Source organism: Phodopus roborovskii, unplaced genomic scaffold (assembly GCF_943737965.1).
Source record: "Phodopus roborovskii unplaced genomic scaffold, PHOROB, whole genome shotgun sequence".
In the NCBI taxonomy this organism is placed as follows: Eukaryota; Metazoa; Chordata; class Mammalia; order Rodentia; family Cricetidae; genus Phodopus; species Phodopus roborovskii.
In genome coordinates, this window is record NW_026125489.1 from 7,752,386 (window position 1) to 7,777,199 (window position 24,814).

Consider the following 24,814-nt stretch of genomic DNA (forward strand, 5'->3'; position numbering starts at 1 on the left):
TTTTCTGTCTGAGCACTGGATAAAATTTGCAATTGCTAGAAGGATACTAAGTATCTGAACCTGGGGAGGGGGGTTTGCAAACTCATGAATAGGGAAGCAATTAAGAGCAGTTAGTGTTCACAAGGTAGCAAGTAGGTGTTAATTTTCTCCTTGACACCTTTCCCTGGAACAAGCTGCAGAGAAATTCCTAGAAAGACAGAGATGGGGAAGAGGGAAGGTCTCCCCACAAAGAGTAAGTAAAGACTAAAGTAATTACCTACCACTTACAACTGATAAAACCTTTTGTTGCAGTATGTGTGGGTAAATGTTTCTGCTGAGCCAGAGTCCACTGCAGAGACCACACAGTATCATCTGACGAATTTATTTCATTCCAGCCAAGGAATTAAGTCATAGAAAGCTAATGTTATTAGTATTTCAGCTGGTGTCAGAAATCAGCCATCTTGACTTACAAGCTACAGTTCTTGTTCACAATAGCAGTTACTCTTCCTGCTTACCAAGAAGCAATCTCCCAGATGTGGGCATCCTTATCGATCTCATCTGATGTCCACAAGGGACCACAGGTCTCAGAGTCATGCACACTGTATAAAGGTGGAAACTGGAGATGCTCAGAAAAGTTAACATACTTTGACAAGGTTAAAAATCAATTAAGTAGAGGTGCCAGCCGTGTCTAAGATTTAAAACCAAGGGATAACGCCCTTCCTTTGACTCAATACTGCTGCTGTGTCAAAGCTAGAGAGCTAGTGAACACATAAATGTTATTTCTTGATTATTAAAATACCATGAAAAGAAAAAGAACGAGTCCTCCATTTCTGGGTTACAATCTGGTTGGTCCCACTATTTTTATCGGAGGAAAAGTCACACATTAGGTCAAGGCTATCTTGTGTGGGCTGCAGCTTCCTCCTCTTGGCATCACCTGTCAGTGAGTGGCTGGGCATGGACGTCTGGAAGGGACACAGTGCCCAGAGAGATGTCCTTGCAGAGGGTTCCTCTTTTAGTGATGGACTTCTATCTCCTTGGCAACCTACAATAACAGGGTTAAGGATTCATGGCCAACACATCAATTTCACAATTTTCTTCCTAAGTATCCATGAATATTTAAGAGCGGGTCTTGCAAATGGAGTCTAAATAACCACTTGTGCCCTGAAGTACTGAAAAAAAACTATTTTTTTCTCTTCAATACAAACATAATAAAAATACACTCTGATAAGAAATAAATATATTTGGCAAGTGCAGCCAATTTTAGGAATGGATTTTACTCATATTCCTTCTGAATATCTAAGCCTAAGAACTGAGAAATTCAGGGTGTTTATGCTCATTTGTAAGACATCACAGACTAGGGTTCCGTTAGATTTATTCATAACATATGAATATGGAAGTCAATGGACAGTGGGACAACAATGATATTTATTTCCCAAAGTTCTGATATATGAACAAGACTAGTATAATAGAAGGGGAAATGGTAAGAAGTCCCCAGTCTAAGCCACTATTTCTTCCAGTTTATTTGGGGTGTGTGTGTGTGTGTGTGTGTGTGTGTGTGTGTGTGTGTGTGTGTGTGTGTAGTGTAGGTCAGTGGTCAACTTCTGGCATTATTTTACAGGAGATATCCAGAGTGTCTTCTGAGACAAGGTCTCTCACTGGGAGTTGGGTCTCAAAGATTAGGCTAGGCAGGTCAGGGAACCCTTCTATCTCCTCTTCCTCAGTCCCCAGTGCTGTGATTTCAAATGCAGACCACCTAGTATTTCATGTTAGTGCTAGAGTTAAAACTCTGGTCCTAATTCTTGAGTGGCAGGTGCTTTACTAACCAAACTCTCCTCCTAATTTTTAAGCAAATAAACAATATTTTATATGAAAGGTGAGTTGGGCATAGATAATCACTTTGTGTAACTGCACTCCAAAGAAGATAACTATAAGGCTTACTTCCATTTTTATTGCAGCCACCACAAATTTATAAAAGCCCACTAACCTAAAAAGACAGATGCCTGTGAGTTTATACTCTTGTGAAGTAACACTGATCATGTAGTATATGCAATGCATAGGCATGCATCGTCTCATGTTACAGCTTCACCATCTCCCGGAGACATTCATCGTCCCATGTTACAGCTTCTCCATGTCACAGGATGGATACTATGCTTCTCCTTTTAGAGACGATGCCGCCATGAGTCAGAGATGAAGTCACACAGCTAGAAGCCGCTGCGAGAGCATCCGCAGTCAAGTTCATTCTCCTCCAGTGTCCATGATCATAATGATAGCACACTACAAGACCTCACCCTTTTACTACAATCAGCACCTGCTAAGTATCTAAGCTGCTGTGCTCTGCTCCTCCTCTGCCTTCAGCAACAGTGGTCATGGGGAAGACAGTACTGCTTCCAGGGAAGAAGTCAAGACATTTCCTACTTGGGTCTAACTTGGGTAGCACACCTCAAGCTCTCTGTAATTACCCACTGTTCTTCCATCCTGGTTATTGGTCCCTCTGCCATGCATGGGAGAGCTGGCTTGCACATGTCACCCCAAAGCAAAGAGCATGCTAACAGAGAGGAAGAGAAGACATAGCGCACAACGGGACTGTCCCTACCTTCCACATTCTGGCTCTTACAACAGGACTGTCCCTACCTTCCACATTCTGGCTTTCTTTGCTATCATGCTTGAAACCTGGCTTTTCTTTGCTTTATTATTGTCACTTCTACTACTACTACTACTATTAATCATGTACTAGGAATTGAAACAAGAATTTTGTATAAAATAAGGCAACTGTTCTGAGACTGATCTATATCTCCAGCTCTGTAGATTGATTTTTCAACTAATTTTATAACTCTAGTAATGTATGCTGGCCATTTAGTACCCTAAGTAAGCAGGGATATTAATCTCCAAATAATGGGCTAGACTGGGTGTAAAAAACAAGAAAGCAGAAGGGGGAGATGTAGACAAAGAGAGACGGTTGATGTTGGGGGTGAGGGTGACTCTCCTCAGCTCATGCCACCACATCCTGTGGGTGGAGGGGTGAGTGAGCCAGCCCTGAAGCTGTGGGTATGGCAGAGCTGTCCCCATGACTTATCTGTCCAGTGGTGGCATGGGTAGGGAGAGAGATGACACCCATCCCCTTGTGTGCCCATCAGTGCCTGAGGCAGGTGGAGGCCCTGAGGTTCTAAGAGAGGGAGAGCTGTCCCTGTCTGTCATCAGCTGCAGCACCCAGGAGAGTGACTCCTACACTATGCGCAGGCAACGCAACACAACATGAAGGTGTCATTGGCCCTTGTCACAGCTGCAAGGGGCGACCAAGCCAGGGCAATGCAGGAAAGTTCACCATGGAGCTGAGAGCTGGGGAGAGCTGCTGGGCTGAAAATCCCTACAGATGCCCAAGCCCAGAACCAGGGGGAAGAGTTGGTCCACCCCAACATCCACCCCGTCTGTAATCTGCCGGAACACATGAAGGCCTAGTTCTGCAGACCGAGAGCTGCAGGATCTCCACAACACAGGGCAACAGCAAGAGGAGTCCCAGTGAGCGCCCAGCATTGACAGTGCCGCGGAAGTCAGAGGCCTCAACCCAGACCAACCACTCTTGGCAATGGTATAACTTCCTGTGTCACACTCCACCTTCCATAACGAGACTGGTTTTTCTTTTCTTCTTTATTGTTGCCCCTTTTCCCCCTTTAATTTTATTTTATTTTGTGTGGATGTGTAGAGAGAGGGAGGTTGCAAGATCAGAGGGCAGATATGAAGGGTTGGGGAAATGAACGGGATGGAGATGCACGACATGAAAGACACAAAGAGTAAATACAAAGAAATTTAGAAAGAAAGGAAGGGAGGGAGGGAGGAAGAGAAAAGTTGAAGTTGTAGGAGTACTTCTACCAAACAAGGCTGCATATAACCCAGGATAAAGTAGTTTTGCATTTATAAATTAACAAAATTGAGTAAGGCTGAACCAGTCCCCAAAGCAGGTAGTTCAGAGATTCCTATGTTAGAAAGGAACTAAGACCCTCCACTGAGCCTCAGTAACTCAGGCTACTAGATAGTCAGGTATCCTCTGTGAGTGTTTAAAAACGTTTTTGTTTTGTTTTGTTCTGTTTTTAAATAGATTCACTCATTCTTTCTTTCTTTTATGTGTATGTGTGTTCCTGTGCAAGGTTGTATGTACCACTGCATCCGGGTATCTCAGGAGGCCAGAAGAGGACCAGAGGAGCATGTAGGATTCTCCTAGAACTGAAAGGACAGGCAGTGTGAGCTTTCTGATGGGGGTTCTAGAAACCCTGGTCCACTGTGTGAGAAAGCCTACCCTGTCAGCTCCATCTGAACTGCCCTGAGAGAAGAATCTTGGTTCAGTGACTGCCACTAGCACCAGCTTACACTGACCCATAGAGAAGAAAACTGCACCCAGGCCCGACAAATGATTTGTGGTTTTGGAGTTGATCTCACACAACTTAATTTCATCACAAAGCAATTCAACAATCCTATTTTCTCTCTGAGAAAGCGAGAACTGGCCCCCAGGCCTAATCCTTTAGCTACTTAAAATGAGGGGGGCATAATAAGCCATCAACAAGCATGCTCCCATAAAGCCATGGCTACAGCTTATTAGGTTTAATTTTACACATGAGTGATCTTGGACACCTAGTATTTGACCCCTAAATGGCCCCAGCTGATCCCAATTACTATCTGTTTGAGCAAACACACACACACACACACACACACACACACACACACACCTGTATTTTTTTTTTTTTTTACAAGCAAACCCATTAATAAGGCTTTGTTTTCATGGTGAAACTCCACACAGATAACTGACTGTAGTCAATCATAAGGATGTATTTCTGCTACTATTGGCCACACTAAAATGTATGGAAGACATTTTTTTGTTCCTAAGATGCAAATGAATTGCAAAACTAGAGTTGCCCTTTTGTTGATGATTCTAAACAATCACTATACATGTTTTTATTGAGCTTTTATTGAGGAGTATGGGTGCCTACCCGTTCTCCTAACAAAATAATACACATCATCGTGTCCATCTTTAGGTCCATCACTAGGTCTAAACTCTATGAAAAAAAATCTAAGTTCTAAGACAACAGCATTAAGAAGTGAGCCTTTTGGATTGATGAAAGGTGATTACATCATGAGTACTACCCTCATGAATTGACTTAGTGTCTCTGTAAGAGAGGCCCCTAGAGAGCTAGCTGCCCGGGCTCTTCCTACAGCAAGCTGTCCACATGAGCCCATAGATGGCACCTTTTAGAAATAGAACTTTGTCAGAGCCCAAGTAAGCTGATACCTTGATCTCAGACTTTTAGCCTCCACAACAGTGAGACATAAATCTCTGTTCTATACAAGATGCTCAGTCAATGGGATTTTGTCATTACAGCTTACATGGATTCAAAAGACTAAAAATATGGTGGACTGTGTGAATTAGACTCCATAGGGCCATAAAGCAGACACAATGTTGCAAATAGTTCATGTGATTTCATTATTTGCTCTGGCCACCTTCTCTCAGACTTACAGATAAGTGACCCGGATGTCCTTAGTTGGGTCATTGCTACTTTTCACTCTCCTAGACACAGGGATCATTATGAAGCTCAAAGGACAGAATTCATTCCAAGATAGGTAGAAACAGAGCTGGGTACCAGAGAGCAACAGAGTAGAATTATGTGGAACCTAATGTCAAGATATATATACATACATATATATATGTATGTATATATGTATGTATGTATGTACATATGTATATTCTTTTGAATGTTTTTGTTTCAAAATTTCTTTTCATATAATATATTTTAGTCATGTTATTTCCTCTCCTTCAAGTATTTCCAGATCCGCCACACAACCCTACCTTCCCAAACCTCATGTTCTTTCTCTCTCAGAAAAGGAAGATGATGCCTTCAAGGAGGGATCAACAAAATCTGTCAAGTCATTTGGAGTAAGGACTAGGCCCTCTCTCCTGCCTCTAGGTTAAGTGAGGATCCCTCCACCCTCCCTGTGGAGTGAGGGGGGGATAGGATGGGAGGGTGGTCGGGGAGCATGGGAGGATGGGAGGAGGGAAGAGAGGGAGGAATGGAGAGGGAATAGGGATTGATATGTAAAATAAGAATATACACACACACAAACACACACACTGAAGATGAAAATCAAAGCAAACAAAAGATACTAAGACAAAACAAACAAACAAAACATGATTAAGAGCCCACATAAAAAAAACAAAACAACAAGGACAATGAAACCACGGAGCCCATTTTGCCTTGGCGGGCGTGGAGCCACCTGGACGTGTAGTTGATAAACCCAGTGTCACTACATTGGAGGAAAAGGATTCTCCCTTTCCCAACAGGTATTAGATGCGAGCGAACAGCTGCATGGTGAACGCTGGGGCCTTGTGACAGCTTACCCCTTTCAATGCTAGCATTTGGTCTGGTTTGAGCCTGCGCAGGCTCGGGCATGCTGTCTGCTATCCCAGTCTCGATGAGCTCATGTGTACATCAGTGCTGTTGCAGATACCATTTCCTTGCAGCCATCTACGACTTGTGACTCTAACAGTCTTCCCTCCTCCTCTTGACATTCTCTGAGCCTTGAGGGGAGGAGTTTGACAAAGAAATCCTGAAGGACAACAAACAGGATGCGACTAACCTCAAGTAGATTTAACAATGAAGTACTCAGGCTTGGACTCTTTGGCATGTTTCCTAGGATGACTTCCTGTTTATTTTTGAGACTTTGAGACGCAATTCTGACATATTGAAACTCGCAACATAATTCTATTAGGTTTGGAGCATACACTGTGGAAGCTGCAGGAGTCAGAATCTTTGGGAACCCTAGTTCTTACACGGGGTGTCTTGCCCGACCTTGATACAGGGGGAGATGATTAGTCCCACTGCAACTAGATATGGCATGTTTTGTTGATACCCATGGGTGGTACTTTAAAACAAAACGGCCCCAAAGGCCATTAGGAGCTGTGGCCTTGTGGGAGGACATGTGTCACTGTGGGAACAAGATTTGAGGTCTCGCTTTCTCAAGCTTCCCCCAGTGTGGCAGTCAGTTGACTTCCTGTTGCCTGCAGGATGTAGCTCCCTCAGCTCCAATGCCACATCTGCTTGCACGCTGCCGCCACGCTGCTCTTCACATTGTCAATGGACTGAACCTCTGGAGCTGTAACAAACCACCCGCAATTAAATGTTTTCTTTATGAGTTGCCATGGTGACGGTGTCTCCTCACAGCAATGGTAAGCCCGAACTAAGACACCATGGGAGGCCTGCCGTGTTCTGATTAGAAACAGAGCAGGAGTGGATTGCAGGATCAGAGGGGATGGTGGGGTGGAAGGAGGATGACACTCAGGATGTAAAATAAATAATACACAGAACAGTTTCAAAGGGGGAGATAGAAGGCTGAACTTCCACTCCATTCAGGCCAACCTGATTTACAAACATGGTCCACGCTATGTTTCAGGCACACGTGATAAAAGAGAGCAATCATTGTGTTGCACGTGGCTTGAAATCCATGCTCTGAAATCTGTAACCTAAGCTAACTAACTATATCCATTATACTTTTTAAAACCTGCAACCAGAATGGCTTCTCTGCATGCAAACGAACCTCTCACACATCCATCTGAATTTACTCTTTGCAAGAGATTTGTGGCAGTTATTTACTGAAAAAGTGAGGTAAGATTGCAAGGACATGGCAATTCTAAGTGTTTTGGTCAGTTAATAACTTTTGTAACAGCAAAGACCATACTCTGTGAAAAGAGGATTTTCCTCGCTATTAACTTTAAGCAGTGTTTAAATCCACTATTTAGAATCAATTAAATGCTCTCAGTACATCCACTGCCTCCTCTACTGCTTCCTCTGATATTCTTAGGGAATCATTTAATTAACATTTTGTGATCACTGAAAACACTTTACTTTTTATATTTTCAATATGTCACTGTACTTCAGCTCAATATTCCAGTCCAAACAGTAGATCTCTTAATAAAAATGTGCAAGTCAGAATTATTAACTTCCCTTTAGGGCAAAGATATCAACAATAAGCTGCTGTGGACGAAACAATCAATTATTATTGAGTTCCAGGCACCAGGCTAATATTTCCAGCTACTGAGTGCTTGAGACTCAAGTTGCCCATTTTGCTCTTAACAAACAAGGTCAAAATCAAGGATTGAAATACCGTGACTCTAACAGCATACTTTACATCTCAGAAAAAAAAATTGCCTCAAGGCACTGGAAACTGCTAGGTATCTTTCCAGTAGGCCTAAATATTAATAGACACATCAAAGTTGAAGATAGATATATCCCTTGGAATCAAGCTCTAGTCTAGTTGTCTACACTTTGGTGTAATATAAAATATAATCAAGAGATTTATTAACCTCTAACTCTGGGCTAGCCTAGGTGCAGAGGGAATACAAAGCACAAAGTAGATAAAGTAGACAAAATAAAATAGAGAAACTTAGAGAATATAAGGGTGAGGAATGAATTAGCAGGTCCTACTTCGTCCAAATTTTAATCAGGCAGTTCCTTCCCTTCCAAAAGATATGGAGGGAGCAGGTTTGGATTGTAGATAAAGATGTCAGTACAGTTTTGGGGAAACTGAAATCCGAGATGATAACATCAGAAGTACAGAATGTGAGCTCAGAATTTGAGTTTGTGGTATCCAAACTGAAGTGAGGCAAATTAGATTGGCCTAGAAGCATTTCTAAAGCGAGAATCGAAATGAACCTGAATTTCAGAACAGAAAAGTCAATGTGGGGGGAGAGTGGGGCAGGGAGGGTGAAGCACCAAGCAGGTGAGCCACGGATGCCGGAAGGGAAGACGGAAGTGCCCAGGGACGCGTCAAAGGAAGTCCTAAGTATCGCTCAACTTAGAATGAGGGCACACTGGCAATCCTTGCCCGAAGACTTTCAATGGAATGGCAGGTATGGGATATGGAGACTCATAAGCCATCATTTGCTCATTTGAATATTCCCGGGAACCATGTTTGAGTGTTGGAGATTAGAAAGTAATCTCCATGCATTTGAAATAGTGAGAACACGAGATGGGAGAAAGTGAGCATTTGAATGAAGAGAAACCAGAGACATGTTTGCGTTGAGAACGTGGGGAACTCCAGGAGGAGAAGAGAGCTGCATTTTGGGAAAGGGTTAGACTGACAGTAGAGATAAAGACAAAAGATTGATGACAGGGATCCAGAGTCCAGAAAAAGGTATAATCTAGAAGTTTGTAATGTGGCCAACAGTCTTTTTTTTTTTTCCAACAATGTCAACAGCACAGGTGCAGGTATGAAGACCACAGATGTCAGCTGGAGCTAGCAGTGATTGTTGGCAAATCGGTGAGGCTGAAGTTTCAAGGGAGACAGCCAGCTGTGGGACCTAGTGATATTATCAGGGGAACAGATGTGCAAGGAAAGAATCCAAAGACATATATGGAGGGTGGGTAAGGCTGGAAGGAATTGGTCAGTTTAACATACAAGGTCACTGGATAGAAAAATGTGGGGAAATAGGATGTGTGGAGAAGAAAAAAAAATTAAGAGTTATTTAGAGTCTTAAACTGATTTTCCAAAGAGACAAGAAGATTGACACAATGTTACATATTCCAGATAATACCAAATAATTTCCAAAGTTACCTGTTATGTCTGAAAGTAAGACATCACCACCATATCAATAAGATATGGCAAGTTTTTGATAACTTGGGAAACACTCAACCTTAAGAAGGAAAAGTATAAAAACCAGTAGCCCTCCACATGTAGAAGAGTATATCGCTGAGACAAACGCAACACTCTACGATCAGCCTGCATGGTGCAAATGATGCACACAGACATAAGCAGTCCCTTGCTCACTGCTGTTAGGGTTCAGAATCAAACTCACTTAAAACGCGTATGCCTCCTGTGACTAATTTCCTTCCATTTGAGAGATGTGTCCCATCAGTAAACTTGATGTGCGGGTGTTTATTCTGCATGAGGGTGGGAAGATCATCATGTAGCTTAGTAACAGGAAATATGAATGAAGAAAACTAGCTTCTACCTGGCTTTTCCATTCTCATGAATGCTAGGATTTGTGGCTCCTAGGAGAACTCTTCCCAAGAGAGACTTACGTCACAGTCTCATTTTTATTCATACAGATGCACGTGTCTTACAGTATTTAACTTTTATTGAATGTTTGGTGTCACTGATGCAAAGTGCCCTGATGGTTAAATGCTCAGGTGACTGCCCAGTTCTTGGCTCTGTGTTGCTGGGGTAGTATACAAAAAGCTTACTCAAAGTTCCCACCCTAGGACTGGACAGTTGATCATATTGATGCTAAGTCCCAATCTCCACCAAATATGTTGTGGAGATATCCATTCCTAGTTTCTAACTGAAGATTAGACAGCAACGGAAGTCAAATACAAAGGGGATGTGTGTGATCCCATACGAAGCAGAACTTAGCTTGAAGTAACTGAAGGGGCAACACTGAGTAAAAGGATGATCTTGTCACAAAACGATGAGGACGGACAGCGAGCAGTTGCATGGACTACCTTTTCTGCTTTCAGACACAGGGACTTTTTTCTGAGCCCCATACCTGGTGGTTAGAGGCTGCAAGCACGAAGGAGCCCTTGCACAGTGCCCTGAGGCAGAAAGGCAGCGGGCACTGGGATTAGGACGGTGATGCAATAGCAGGAAGGAGACAATTTCAGAATAATGCAGGTGGCAGGTCCCCCTCCTCTACTCAAAGCACTGCTTTCTAAACCTTTCTACTCATTGTGGTCATGTGAACCGTGACGGTATGGAGTGGTGACAGGTTCTGTGTGGGACCGGGAGCACATGCATTCAACTCTACAGCTCTGCAGGCAGGAGGCAGCTACAGATGGCCCAGGTACTGTCCTTGGTGCTTAAGTTTGAAAAGGTAGTTACAGGTGTGTGTGTGTGTGTGTGTGTGTGTGTGTGTGTGTGTGTGTGTGTATGAAAACAAAGCAGTAGTTGAAACACACTTACACAAACACACAGAAGTCCCAAATCTACTCCTTGGGAGAGGGGGCAGTATGTAGAGAGCTTCACCTACAGGCAGCCTCTGAAGCCTTCAGGTGGACATGGAGGATGATGCGGTTTCAAATGCTCCAGGTTTATAGACTTCTCCACTTAGCTTCAAGTCTATTCCTAGCTCTCTATGCAATCCTGAGTTGTATTTTCTCTTGAAGTCTTAATAACATAATCGCTGAGCAATTACTGTGTCACTGGGGTTAAATCAGAGGGCTGGGCTGGCAGGTACAAAACTTCTTCCTTCTGACTTCCATGCCTGTTGCCTGAAAAATGGTGCTAAGAACACCACTACCTCCAACGCTTTGGGACTTTTCATTATAAGGGTGGTATTTAGTTCTGTAAGTCATAAAAGTTGGGTAGATAAAACCAGCTACAAACAATGGTTCTCTGGTGCTATGAATTCCTCCTTTCTACCTCATAGTTGAGAGCTATACAAATTCAAATAGAGAAAATTACCATCAACCGCTAAGCACCCAGACATGTCACCCCAATTTTGGGCAGCTCTCTCCCTAAAATGATCACAATGATAGGCAGGGTGAAAAAAAATTACCCTATTTACAAAGCTTCCTGTTCACAGCCATTTTTAAAAAGACTGGAGCTTTTTTGCATGCAGATCCATTTAACCAAAAGTAGAATCAAGTATTAAGAACATTTCACCGAAGCTATTTGTTCAGCTGAGTCCATCTTTAAGGATCACCAACATGTGCTTGTTGTCCTCACACGCTATGCTGGCAGTGTGTGACATGAGCCAATCTTGGTGCTACACAGACCTCATCTGATAAAGTTCTGGTTTTATCTCAAAACTGGGGCCTCCAAAATCAAGCCCTACTTTCTACACTTGAAAACTTATGAGGCACATAGCAATGCCAACAGAAACACACAACAAAAGCACAGACCAGCTGCATCTGCTTACCCAAAACATTGCCCTTGGCACTGAAGTTGGGGCATGAATTTTGCTTGTTGCTTACACACACATCTCATGAAAAAGTTTAGATGATCAACGAAAACAAACAACAAACAAACAAAAAGGAAATGTTCTCATCTTATGTTGGATATGTTTTAAAATAGGAAAGATGAATCATATCTAACAAATATGTAGCAACTGATAGGGAAAATAATTAATATCCCAGTAAACAACAGATTTCTCTACTTATACCTATTAGTAGAGATAAAATCAACAAGAGTTGTTCATCAGGTCCAATCTCTCATAGGCACAGGGGGTGGTGGCAGGGTGGGCTGTAAACACACAGCTTTTACAACGTGCTATGCCCATCACACATAAACCTTTTAATTTTTCTATAGCGTAATGAATTCTAAAGACTGTGGAGGAGTTTGATATATGATTGTAGTATAAAACAAACAAACAAACAATAAAATAATCACACACAGTACTCTCTACTTCTGTGGCAAGAGCAGTTTTTCCCTAAGCATTGTGCTTACTGATATAAATTTAAATCTAAATTTTATGACATCATTGTCGGGGACCAGTCAACCATTTTATCATTCCTGAAAAGCCCATCTCTGCCCTGTGATGCCTAACTTTGCAAAACTGGATGAGCAGAAGGTTTCTACATATGAGTGATGACTACAAAACCACTTTTGCTACAAAAGCAAAGCTTTGTCTCATAACTTGTATTCCTATTGGCCACTTCAGTATTCCTATTAATGAACTAGTTTAGAGGCTTGTATGATCAGGCCCGACTTTGAATTTATATTTTCCCCATTCCTACACTAATATGCCTAGGAAGAAATGCATTCTGAATTTCCAACCACTGGCTTTACAAATAAACGGTAAGAAATCAACCCATTCAGAAGATGAAGAAGAGGAGGAGAAAAAGAAATACACACTTCTTATTTATATTATTTAAAATATACTCATCTTTAACTTCATAATACTATAGAATCAGTTCAAAGAATTTCTACCCCCTACATCTGCATAGGTTTAGTATTTAAAATGAGCCTAAATTTTATTTTCCTGCATCTGTAGAACTAACAGCTGACATTCAGTTTTAATCAACAGATTCAAGTAGCTGGGTTGCATCGGTGAAGGCTTTGGGGGTCTTTTTGACTTTGAGATTACATAATAGTTGGGATAGCAGAGTAGAATTCTATCACTGCTATTACAGATCAAAATTACCAGTGTGATAGAGACCCCGCCCACACCCCAGCTCCAGAGTGACCATTATCAGGCAAGGGCTGCGTGGGTATTTATGTGATTCCTTCCAAGTAGAGTTCCACTCTTAAAGGGAAGCAGGGACAGGGAATGGTGAGAGGCTTGGCCATCTTTTATTAATAAACATAAGAGAAAAAAAAGAGAAAGGAACAGAAAGTTAAAACAAATGAAAACCCAGTGTGCCACAGGGGATGTGGGCCCGATACAAGCAATCCTTTGAGTTTGTACAGTTAAGACCAAAATAGCCCTTCAGGAGTTACTCACCTCCACATGCCATATGTTACTTCAGGCAGAGAGGAGACATGGAATCTGAGTGCATTACACTCACTACAGTCTATGGTTATTTGGGTCAGGAAAAAGGCTTTGAACTTGTAGTGTTTCATCAGGTTATGCCAGTGCCCAGCTGTGTAACTTAGCATCTGTTCAGAAGAGGCATTGGCTTCAGTAGTGTTCCTTGCTTGCCTGGAATCGCATGTGATCACACTGGAAAGTTTTAACAAAAGCTGTCTGTCCTCCCTAACAGTGGGATGCCGAGAAAGGATTCCCTACACCACACAACAAACCCTAACTAACTGAAGTCCGATCTTAGTCTTAATTCTATTATTTTTGGAGAAACTGCTATCTTAACTGCCCCACAGATGTATTTGTGTTTGCAAATCACAGGACAGATGGAAAGTGATGCAGGACATAGGTTTGTGAGTCACTGATAATCAAAAATCACCTACAAATAACACACACTGACTCGACTTCTAATTTTAAATTAGCAGTTAAGATGATTTGGAATTACAAGTAATAAATAATTTATCATGGAAAGTATCTGATTCATATGCATAACAAGCTTGGATCTTAAGTATTACCAGAAAGCCAAACTGTTCATACAGGGTAGCAGTCAGGAGGATGAGATCCAGGAACAGAACCTACTTCTCACCCCAGTCTGGCGATGCTCACAAAGTCTGTCAGGCCCGCGCAGAACACTTAACTCCTAGGAGTTTCAGTTACTTATCATATAAGAAATATACAGGTCAGCCAACATAGGTTCCAGCTGGTGGTACAAACCATCCAAAAAAAATGAGATATGCCAGTCAGTAAGTTTTCAGAAAAACAACTGTACTCCTGGTGAAAAGCAACTCTTTCCAAAGAAAACTGAAGAGGGCAGGAGTAAAGCAAGCCTGGTTCTTTATAATCGTCGTTTCTTTGAACCCTCCAGGGACTTCTCCAGTCAAACTAAGTACAGCTAAGGCTTGAATCGTCCAGGATCTCACATCCAAGACACGTCAGCTTGATGATCACTGTTTCTGCTACAGAAAACAAATAGCTGCTCTGTGTCAGCACCCAGAGAGTGAAGATGGCTAAGCCCCCCTTTTCCATCCCCACACTTCCCGTCATTCTTTCCCCAAAGGCCAAAGAAACATGTTGCCGTAGGGGTGAACCACCTTTGCAAAGCATATGTCAATTTTTTCATCCTATCCTTCTGGCACACTTCTTAAGAGACGGAACACTAACTAGGAGAAAGAGAAGTGTTGCATGGATTTACAAAATAAACAGCTAAGTGGAAATTCATCACCTACATCACTGCCTAAAAATGCCCTCACTGTTAACACCCACTACCAAACTTGCTTTATGCCCTAAGAAGAATTAAATGCAATGTTTTCAATTAAATAAAAGAAATACATTAAATATTCTTAAGATAAGATCTGAATCAAATTGTAGCCTAAGTTGCCTGAGCAGAACTTTCAAATATATACACTGCTTAATAAAATTACTCAGCTGTAATATTTTTATGCACACACACACACACACACACACACACACACACACACACACAGATACCACCTGAGAATTGCAGTTCGGCATAAGCAAACAACAACAATTGAAAACAATTTGCTAATACAAATGGTCTCTCTTTGAAAGATCTACCCAGTGGTTCTCTCTTTACTCAGGTTCACTTTAATGACTTCAGGAGGGAAGGATAACGGTCACTTCATACTACCAGGTACAGTTTTCCCACACAGCTTTGCTCCAGCAGAGGTTGCCTTAAGATGAGAGCCCAGGAGAGTTGTTACCATGGAGGAACCCATGGCTAATTCAGCACCATGATGCATTTGCAAAAGGTGCCAGTGCTGTAGTTGGTAAGAGACACACAGGCGTCTCCCTTTCAATAATTCAGCAAATAGATTGTGGCAACTTAGGACTTCTGTCAAGCTAAGAACAGCCCAAAGACAATGAATAGATAACACACCTTAAATATTATCCAGTGTGAAAGTTAAAACAAGTATAACAACAGGATCAGACATTTGAATTTGTATGGCAGACAAAATGATCATGACTGTTAAAAACAACAACAACAACAACAACAAACTTCACAATAATCCCATTTTGGAGGGGGGGGCAGTGAGCATAATTAAACTGAATTTTAGGGTCTAATTCTAGCCTGTTGTTACATTTAGATTTATGACAGTTTTGAAATCAACTCAGCTTTTTGTTCAGGGGAAACACTCGATGAATCATCTATGCAAGAATTTCAAGAGAAAATGGTGCTCTTTGGTAGGTAATTAAACAGACGATCTCTAAGATTTAGCAGTACATTGAGAACTCAGCCGGATTATCAGAACTCTCCTAAGCCCCTTAATAGTCAATGATAAATCATGATCTTAAATAAAAGGCATGTCTTTTCTGACAGTTTTCAATCAAAATTAACTCACTAGCTAATTAGACAATTCCTTCTAGATGGTCAAGTGGGTTATTTGATTAAAGTGGCAGATAATACCCTTTGTCTATTCTTTACCTAAAGTCACTGTGGTGTCAATCAGCTCCTCCACAGGCCGGAGCAGAGTGCTAGAGACAGGATTGGGCAATATATCAAGATGCTGGAGTTGTCTGCCCCCTTCCTGACTACCATTTTCTTCCAAGAACTGGTGTAAAAATTAAAACATAAAATCATATTTTGTACTTAGAAACACCATTGGCAACAAAGACACTTTGTGCCACATTTTATAAACTAAAACCCGAAGTTTTGGGTGATTTGCCTAAGGCTTCTGTCTTATTTCCTTAAACTCCAACTCTAGAATCATAAAAGAAATGATAAGTGGGAAAGGCAGGTTTTAATAAAATATTTATTTCTGCCTCGTGTACACAGTTGCATGTGTTGATTCTAAATAATACAAAAAGATTTTCCTTAATTAAAAAAAAAATCAGTCTATCATTGTTAAAACTTGCTTCTGACCAGGCTGCAGAGAAATCACCCATTTCTGGAACGATCTTTATTCCACATCTTAAATCAGTCTTCAGCATTGAATACAATAACTGAGGAGCATGTAAGATAAAGGAAAAGATGATGAAACTCTCATTTAGAACCCAGAAAGGAAGAAACATCACTTACAATGAAATCAAGTATTAGGAAGCCCTTGAAACTGCACAAGAGAGGAAAGAATGGGGGGGGGGGAGCATATTTTCTGGGAAGCCCTTATTAGCTCTACCTTTCGTTAGCGTATGATCTATTTCTTACAACATGAACTGATAGGCAATCTTCATGGCAGGGTTAAGTTTTACAAAAGGAAAGAAAAACACTAGAGACCAAGAATGATGTTAAAACAAAACAAAACAATCAATGGTATCATTAAATAAGACATGAGGATCATCAATAAATCCTACCATGTTCTCAGCCTTAACATAAATGGAATTTCTCCCCATGTGATATGATACATGGGGTATAGACTTTCAAGTTATACCAAAGATGAATTAAAACAGATATACAGCAGATGTAATTGAATTCGGCTGTATTACTCTTTTGAGAAGACTGGCTCTAAGAGTCTGCCCTGTACACTCTTCTATAGCCATTAAATACAAGTGAAATCTCCTCTGCCCAATTCAGGGAGGCCCTGTAACTGGAACCAAAGATGCCCCACGAGGTCACCGTGCTATGTGACATGCCTTCTGCAAAAGCTCGGCCCCTTTAATATTTAATGGAATGCTAAACCCCAGATGCCAGTTCACTGTGACACATTCCATTTAAGATGTAGCATTTTGAAGTTAGGGACCCAACAGCCAGCTAAGCCTACAAGTTTTCATTGTATTGAATAAAGAAAAAAAGAATCACTGGATGTTATGTTGATGTGGAAAGGCTGGACTCGGGCTGGGTAGTGTCAACCTTAGACTCTGATAAGGCAGGATGTTCTGAGTTCAACCATTACCGCCTGCATTATACCATGGTTGCATTTTGTTTTCCAGCAAATTTATTTTAAAAGCAAAAAACCTCAGTAAAACACGTAAAATGCAGGCATTTGAAAGATTTTGTTTGAGTCAGTTTGTACACACACTCATCACAACAGCAATCACAGAGGGTGTGAATTAGACCGGGTGTGTATTGATTGCAACAAATGTGGTCAAGGACTAGCAGCCTTAGCAATGTTCTTTAAGCTTCCCCACCCCAGTTAATACATCTCAGAATTACTCCTCATGCAAGCTGGCAGCATTTTACTTTTCAATGTGCGCCACAAATCTTAGTTCAATTTGAGAATAGATCAAGGAAGCTAAATTTAGGAAACATAGACTGTCACTACATTAGAATAGATTATTCATGGAAAAGCATTATAACATGGAAATGTCTCTCAAACTCCAAGGGCACTCTGTAAAAACATTATAGCAATATTGTTCAGGCAAACACCAAAGAATTATAATTGGCATCATTGTGTTATTGCCACCACATGAGTTTTCAACTCTCAGCTTTCATCAATCACAGCACAGTTTTTGTCATGTAGAAATAATCCCCATGGCTTTCAGTGCCACAGAAATTGGGATCTAAATTATTTATTAGCCAATGCTCAAAAGGTATAAATGGAATACATTCATGGTTAGACTTCAAAAGGCCAGAAGGAAGAAAAAAAAATGGGCTTCAGATACAAGTTCATAAAGATCCTTGCTCAAGAAGATAAGAAATATTTTTTGATTTTTAGGATGTAGATCACACATAGCTGTCATCTCCCTCCCCTTCATTTGGGCATAGAAACCCAGTGATCTTGGCAGGGAGATGCTTTCTCTCCTCACCCTGAGGCAGTTCTGGATTTTAAATCTACTGGAACCCATCTAAGCCTCACCAGGATCCCAGAGCACTGACAGGTACAAGAAAAATTTTAGTTCCCTGTTATTTTAAAGTCAATTTACAAATTCTCTCTCTCTTTCTCTCTCTCATATCTCTCTCTCTCTCTCTCTCTCTCTCTCTCTCTCTCTCTCTCTCTCTCTCTCTGTGTGTGTGTGTGTGTTTTAATTCTACAGGTATTGCTGCTGCTAGCTGACAGTAAATGAGTTCCCCTAACTTAATAAATAACAAAATTATGAACATGCATCAGAGAAATGCATTTCAACTTCCGTGTACAAACAGCATGTTTCAACACAGGTAACTGTCCAGAAGTCGGGACTGTAGCATTAATTATAAGCATCCACTCCAACATAAACAACTACTTTCAAACAAGCCAACCGTTTCTATCTTGAAAGGAGAAAAATATGCAGACACGCACATAAAATTAATGAAAATAACAGCGGCAACAACAGAACATATTCTAACCACCTACAAGATAGAAAGGCTCCTTCAAGTACGAGAATCAATCAATTACATCTACAGTATTAACCTCCGTATAGACCCAGGCTGGTAACGGTGTCCAGATCGAATGTGGTGGCTATACTCACAACAAACCAAGGGCGATGTAGCTAGCGCCCCACACAACACCATCTGCTAAATCTTCTGCATCCAAGAGTAAAGAAGCCTGCACGGTTTACAGTCAGCCCCCCGCAAGTGAGAAGGACCAGGAGAGGAGGGTGGAGGGGAGGAGGGTGGAGGAGAGCGCTTACTTCGAAAATGCTCAGAAGCATAGTAATACACATCCTCATAGCCCTCCTGGTAATCCTCTTCCGGGCGGTACTTTTTCCCTTTTCTTCTTCTAGACCTCCGAATCTGCTTGACGAATCCCAGGAAGCGGTCCATGACTGGCTCCCGGGGCAGCGCTGCGCAGCCAGCAGCAGAGCGGGCAGCCCAGCTGCTCTGCAAGTCGGTGGAGCATGAATGACCCTCAGGAAGCCCAGGGACCGGGACGCATTACCCTCCAGTCTTGCTCCCTGCTCCCATCGGGGCAGAGAGTTCAGCAGCAGCAGGGAAAATCATAACAGCAATAGGAGAGCACCTTGGTGACACTTCTCATTTAGCCCAAGAAACTGCTATTTTTTTTTTTTTTTTTTCTTAAAGGATGGGTGGGGCAGAGAAAGAAAGTAAGACGATAACAGGAGTAAGCCAATAATTAAAAACAAACCGCGAAGCTGTGGGCTTCAGCTTGCTTCCATACCAAACAAAAGTTGGAAGCTATTCATTCAGCTGAAGCAAGGGGCGTCCGGGCACTAAAATGTCACTACCCAACACCTCCATCACCAGGGCGGGTGGGGAAGCTCACTAGTCACTGGACTGAACCAAAGCTGGGGATGCCCGGCTTTCCCCACCAGCCACTCCTACCCACTTCTATTAACATTCCTTTGCTGGGGCACAGCGGGCGCGAGGGAAACTTCCTAGAAAGCCACGGTTTGGGCAAAGAGAAGGCTGGTTAACTCTTTGGGCTCTTGGCAAGCCAAACTAGTGATCTGCAAAGTGGTTTCATCCATATGTACAGCCCCCTTGCTGGCTGAGTGTGCTCTATGTGTTAATTGGAGCAGCAGGAAGAAGGCTCAGCAGCTGCTTTCAAAGGACACTTTTACCCCACTGGGCATTAATGTATTCCAATCGCTGTTTGATCTAAATATTAAAAAGCGCTTCTCAGAGAAGCCTCTCACCGGCTTAGTAACAGCGCCTGCCCCGCAATCAGCAAATAAAGGAAGCTGTGTGGTTTTCAGGGAAGGGGAAGGCTAATAATCCAACTTCGAGTGCAGGAAACTCAAGTAGGACCCAGGCTGAACTGTCACATAGCTTACCAATAAAAAAGGTGAAGGGAAGGGCCAGTGAGACTGGGTTCTTAAATTGAGAAATGTTTGTAAGTGCCTATGCCTTGCTTATGCTCATCTCTAAAATTCACAAACAACTTTAAAATAACAATAAAAAGCCAAAACCCTGACTATCAAAAAATCCATCAGGCCAGAGGGCAGAAGTCCCCTAGAGGCACATGGGTAAGCATGGATCCTGTGTAATCCTCCCCTCTCTAGACTTTTTCGTCAGAAAATCTCCACATGGATGGGGATTTCTAACACCAGGAACAAGCCCTCAGTTCACAGTCTAGTTCATCAGGCGCATCAGCACATTACCTAGCAAACTAATGATATTCCATAGCCCCCTGTTCCCAGAAATGTAATTTTTAAAAAAAAAAAGTGTCTGACTGACTAATGGTTGTTCAATAACAATATCATAACAAGTTTGCACAGCCATCCCAGGGGGTACCAGCTGGACTCACATTACCTGTTGTTAGGTCCACAGGCAATCCATCCATCTCTCTCTTCTACATCGAGACAGGGCTCTGTTTTCATATACAGACTGCTCATGATGAAGTAGGGACAATTTTATTTAGGAAGTCAAATACTTAACAACCAAGACCATTTCGGCTCTGAAATGCATGGAGTTTCATTCAATAGGTCCATGCAATTCCTCTGTGCTTAGAGGCTTCTCATTTTGTATGCTGCAGGGGGTGGGGGTGGGTTGTGGCAAGAAATACAAACTTAATGATGCTGAGAGAAAGACACTATAAATTGTTCCATGAACATCTTTAAACAACAACAAAAACCACTGTCCTTAGGTTCTGAATCCTTTCATTATTATCCTGGCTTCCTCAACCAAAACAAACCAGAACAATTAAAAATAATTGAGCAAAAGCTTGAAGATCCGGAGTCTACACTTTGAATAACAGCTCAGTAACAACAGCACATGGCCTCTTAAATCAGCCAAAGAGCAGGTAGGTATACAAGGGCCCTTAGCCCTCCATGGAAAAGAACAGACTGCTCAAATTTGTTTCTGTGCCCCAGGTTAACAACTGAATACTCCTGGGACAGGGAATAGAATACCTTTATGCTACTAATTTAGAGATTAACTTGCCTACCTAAGAGTCACTAGCAAAAAAGAAAAAAATCTTTTCTATGTAATTGTTCTTGAAACAGAGTTGGATGGCTTTTGTTTTTTGCTTTGTTTTTGTTAACAACTTCACATAAAGTCATCTAAGGGAGCCTCAATTGAGAAAAAGCCTCCATTAGATCAGGCTGTAAGGAAGTCAGAGGGGATACATTTTCTTAAGTAGTGATTGGTGTGGGAGGGCCAAACCTACTGTGGACTATCCCTGTGATGATGGTCCTGGATGCTACACGCTGAACAATCCATGAGGAGCCAGGCAATAAGCAGCATCCCTCCATGGCCTCTACTTCAGCTCCTGCTTCCAGGATTCTGCCCTGTTAGAGTTTTTGTCTTGACTGCCTTCAATGATGAATAGCAATGTGGAAGTGTAAGCTGAATAAACCCTTTGGTCCCCAAGTTGTTTTTTGGTCATGGTGTTTCATCACAGCAATAGAAACCCTACGACACAGAGTTTGAAGATTTGGATACTGATTTCTTTTTTTTTTTTTTCTTTCTTTCTTAATTGAACCAAGCAAACACCCCCATTGACTAATTTGGTAAGTGCACGTGTTCCCCAGAAACAATGCAAACACATTTTATTCTATGGTCACTGCAACTACACAGCATCTGGAGTGCATGCTGTGGATTTGTTGTTAGACGTTTCCTTCAATCCAAAGGACCGACACACTTATGGGATGAGGCAAAGATCTTTAGTTTTTGAAGATACCTTTACAAAGGGCAACTTAAAACTTTGCATTAAGGTTTGCTGTTTTTCTCCTTCGGGAGTTGCCAAGGTGAATTTTCCCAGAGAAGTAAACAACCATCATTACAGAAGAGCCCACACAGACAAGTAAAATTGTTCACAAACTATATCTATACACCTGTTGTTTTCAGAAATAGAGATCACAATTACTCGTTACTTTATTATTTGCTGGTTTTTTTTTCAAAAATACTTCATTTAATTATGTGTCCACGTCTATGTGTCTGACCCCCTTTGTGTGTGTGTGTGTGTGTGTGTGTGTGTGTGTGTGTGTGTGTGTGTGTACACAGACTTGAAGATGCAAGAGATGTTTTATTTCCTAAAGCTGGAGTTACAGTTCTGAGCTGCCTGCCTGACATGGATCCAGGGAACAGAATTCAGATCCTTTCTAAAACACTATGTGCTCTTGACTGGTGAGCCATTTCTCTGCCCCCTATTTACCCACCATTTGGTATTATATAACCAATTGGTGCACTCTTCCTGGAGTGAGACTATTTCTCACACTCCCAGCATTCATTAGTTGACTCTACTTCTTGTGCAGTTTCCCTCATCCACGTTGGCATGCCGATTGCTGCCTCTGTCCAGCTCATGTTTAGACAGTCATGCTGTTGAGACTTGATGGGTCAGATTCCTTCATCCCTTTCTCTTCTGGTTGATTATAGTTAGGATGTAAAGAACTCAAGACTACACACACACACACACACACACACACACACACTACACACACACTACACACACACACACACATATAATACACACACACATAGTATATATTTAAATGTAACATAAATCAGTGATACTAGGGAAGCCTTTGGACTTTCTATTTGGAGGGTGATGGCAGAGAGTATATCAGTCTTGTTAAAGCAAGGAAAACAGGAAACAGGAATCTGGTATTTAGAGAAAAGCTTCTTAAGTCACGGATAATGAATGAATGCGGCCCCACAACAGTGGACAAGGCATGGAGGATGAGACAGTCACAAGTAAGTGTCTAGATTCAGGAGACATGACAGGAGTGTTTCGTTACAGGTGTTGGAGAAGAACAGAATCCTAAAAGGGTTTGAATGAGTCTGGACTTTTTCAGGATGTCCCTCAAAGTTTACCTGGTTAGCACCCCAAGACCAAGGCTGATGTTTATAGAACCTTCGTGCTGCAGAGCAGTGGTGGGTAGTCCTGCCCAGGCAGTGCTGCTGCCAGCAAGGCATGCTACACCTCCCTCCGCAGAGACAGCCCCACCCTGCAGCTCCCGGAGGCTGCACAGGTGCAATTCCACTCTAGCCAGGGGTCTTCCCTGGTGAGCACATGCGGCTGCCTCCACAGGTAGAGAGTTCAGAGGCTACCGACAGCAGCTGTCAGGACAACTGCTTCCCATAGACATGTTTTGTTTGGCTTACCCAAGTGTTTAGCATTTTTTTTTTTATTTTTATAAAACTGGGTCAACATATAAAAGTCAGGTGATTGCACAAATAAACCAGATAGAGGTTCGATTTTATTTTATTAAAACATGAGGAGATCTGGTAGTCCTGGACCCAGGTCCATATAGTAACTATGGAAAAAAAGAGCCGAGGAAGACTGTCATCTACCAAAAAGTCTCTGCTTTCCACTGAGAAACAGTCCCCTCCCCTGGGGACTCACACTCAGTCACCTCTGGACCCTGCAGGCATCTGTGCCGTGGATCATGGTAGAGATCTATTCGAGCAGCTAGTCCCCAAACACCCATTACTTGTAAAGCAACGGCAGCATCCTTCCCTCCTGCAGAGAAAGCTAACTGTCCTAGCAAGTGTGGTTTAGAGGAGCTAAAGGGTCACTAAAGCATACTATTAAATTTCTAAGACAAAAATGTGTTCACGTGAGAAAACAAAATAGGCTGAAATATTCAACAAAATGTACTTAGCCAAGAATAGCTAACACATAGTCTCTCTCTCTCTCTCTCTCTCTCTCTCACACACACACACACACACACAGAGAGAGAGAAACAGAGAGAGAGAGAGAGAGAGAGAGAGAGAGAGAGAGAGAGAGAGAGAGAAGCACTCATTGTTTTCCTCCAGGGATGTACGAAGTTGACTATAAAGCACTTTATGGTTTCTATATTCTTTTGAATTAGGTTCCCCATCCACTTTTATTAAAAGAGTAGGCCAGCTATTAAGATTAAGTCTTTAACCTACAAAATCTCCTCAATAGCTAATTAAAGGATACCCTCCTTTGCATATTTATATTAAGTGGTGGTTATAGTATCTTCTGAGAGGCAATGAGGAACATGTAGTCTGTCTGATAAATTTTAATACTCTAAATAATCTAACCCTTCTAGATGCTGTGGTGTCTGCAGGTAAGGTCAAGAGCTACGGCAGCCTTCCTGAGACCCCCTAGGGAAGACACTGTGCCACACTGAGGATGGCAGATTGGGAAGAAGGAATTGCCACAGTCTCAAGAGCGATGGCGTTCTCACCACAGTAACAAGCTTTATAGTAGAAGTGATTTATCTCATGCACTTCTCTAAATGAAATCCATAGATTATGTGCCTCATGCATACATAATTTTAACATAAAACATCTTAATAATGTTCTATTTAAATATCTCTAACAATATTGAATAAGTGTGGTTAAGTCTGGTTACAACAGAAGATGAAATTAGACCTTTGCAACCACTTCTCGTGGATTTTTAGCTTGAGATGTCATAGGAAACCACTCCATTCATCAAGCGGGGAATAAAATGGACACCAGAATAAATGTTTGCTGGGTCTCTGTACGGCAAAGCTGAAAGAAGAAAATACAGCATTGTGCCTCTATAACCATGTTACACTCATGAACTGGAATAATTATAAACAGATTTTCTCTTACAAGTATATTTGTCATAT

General features: G+C 41.8%; 1 protein-coding gene across 1 annotated transcript in view; it reads right to left on the reverse strand.

Moving 5' to 3' along the window:
- Positions 1–19,205, reverse strand: part of Grip1 (glutamate receptor interacting protein 1) — a 336,259-nt gene extending 317,054 nt beyond the window's left edge. The window contains exon 1 of the mRNA XM_051176182.1: positions 18,980–19,205. Within this exon, the coding sequence (XP_051032139.1) occupies positions 18,980–19,112 (133 nt within the window). The 5' untranslated portion in view covers positions 19,113–19,205. The remainder of the gene's footprint in view (positions 1–18,979) is intronic.
- Between the last annotated feature and the right edge of the window lie 5,609 nt (positions 19,206–24,814).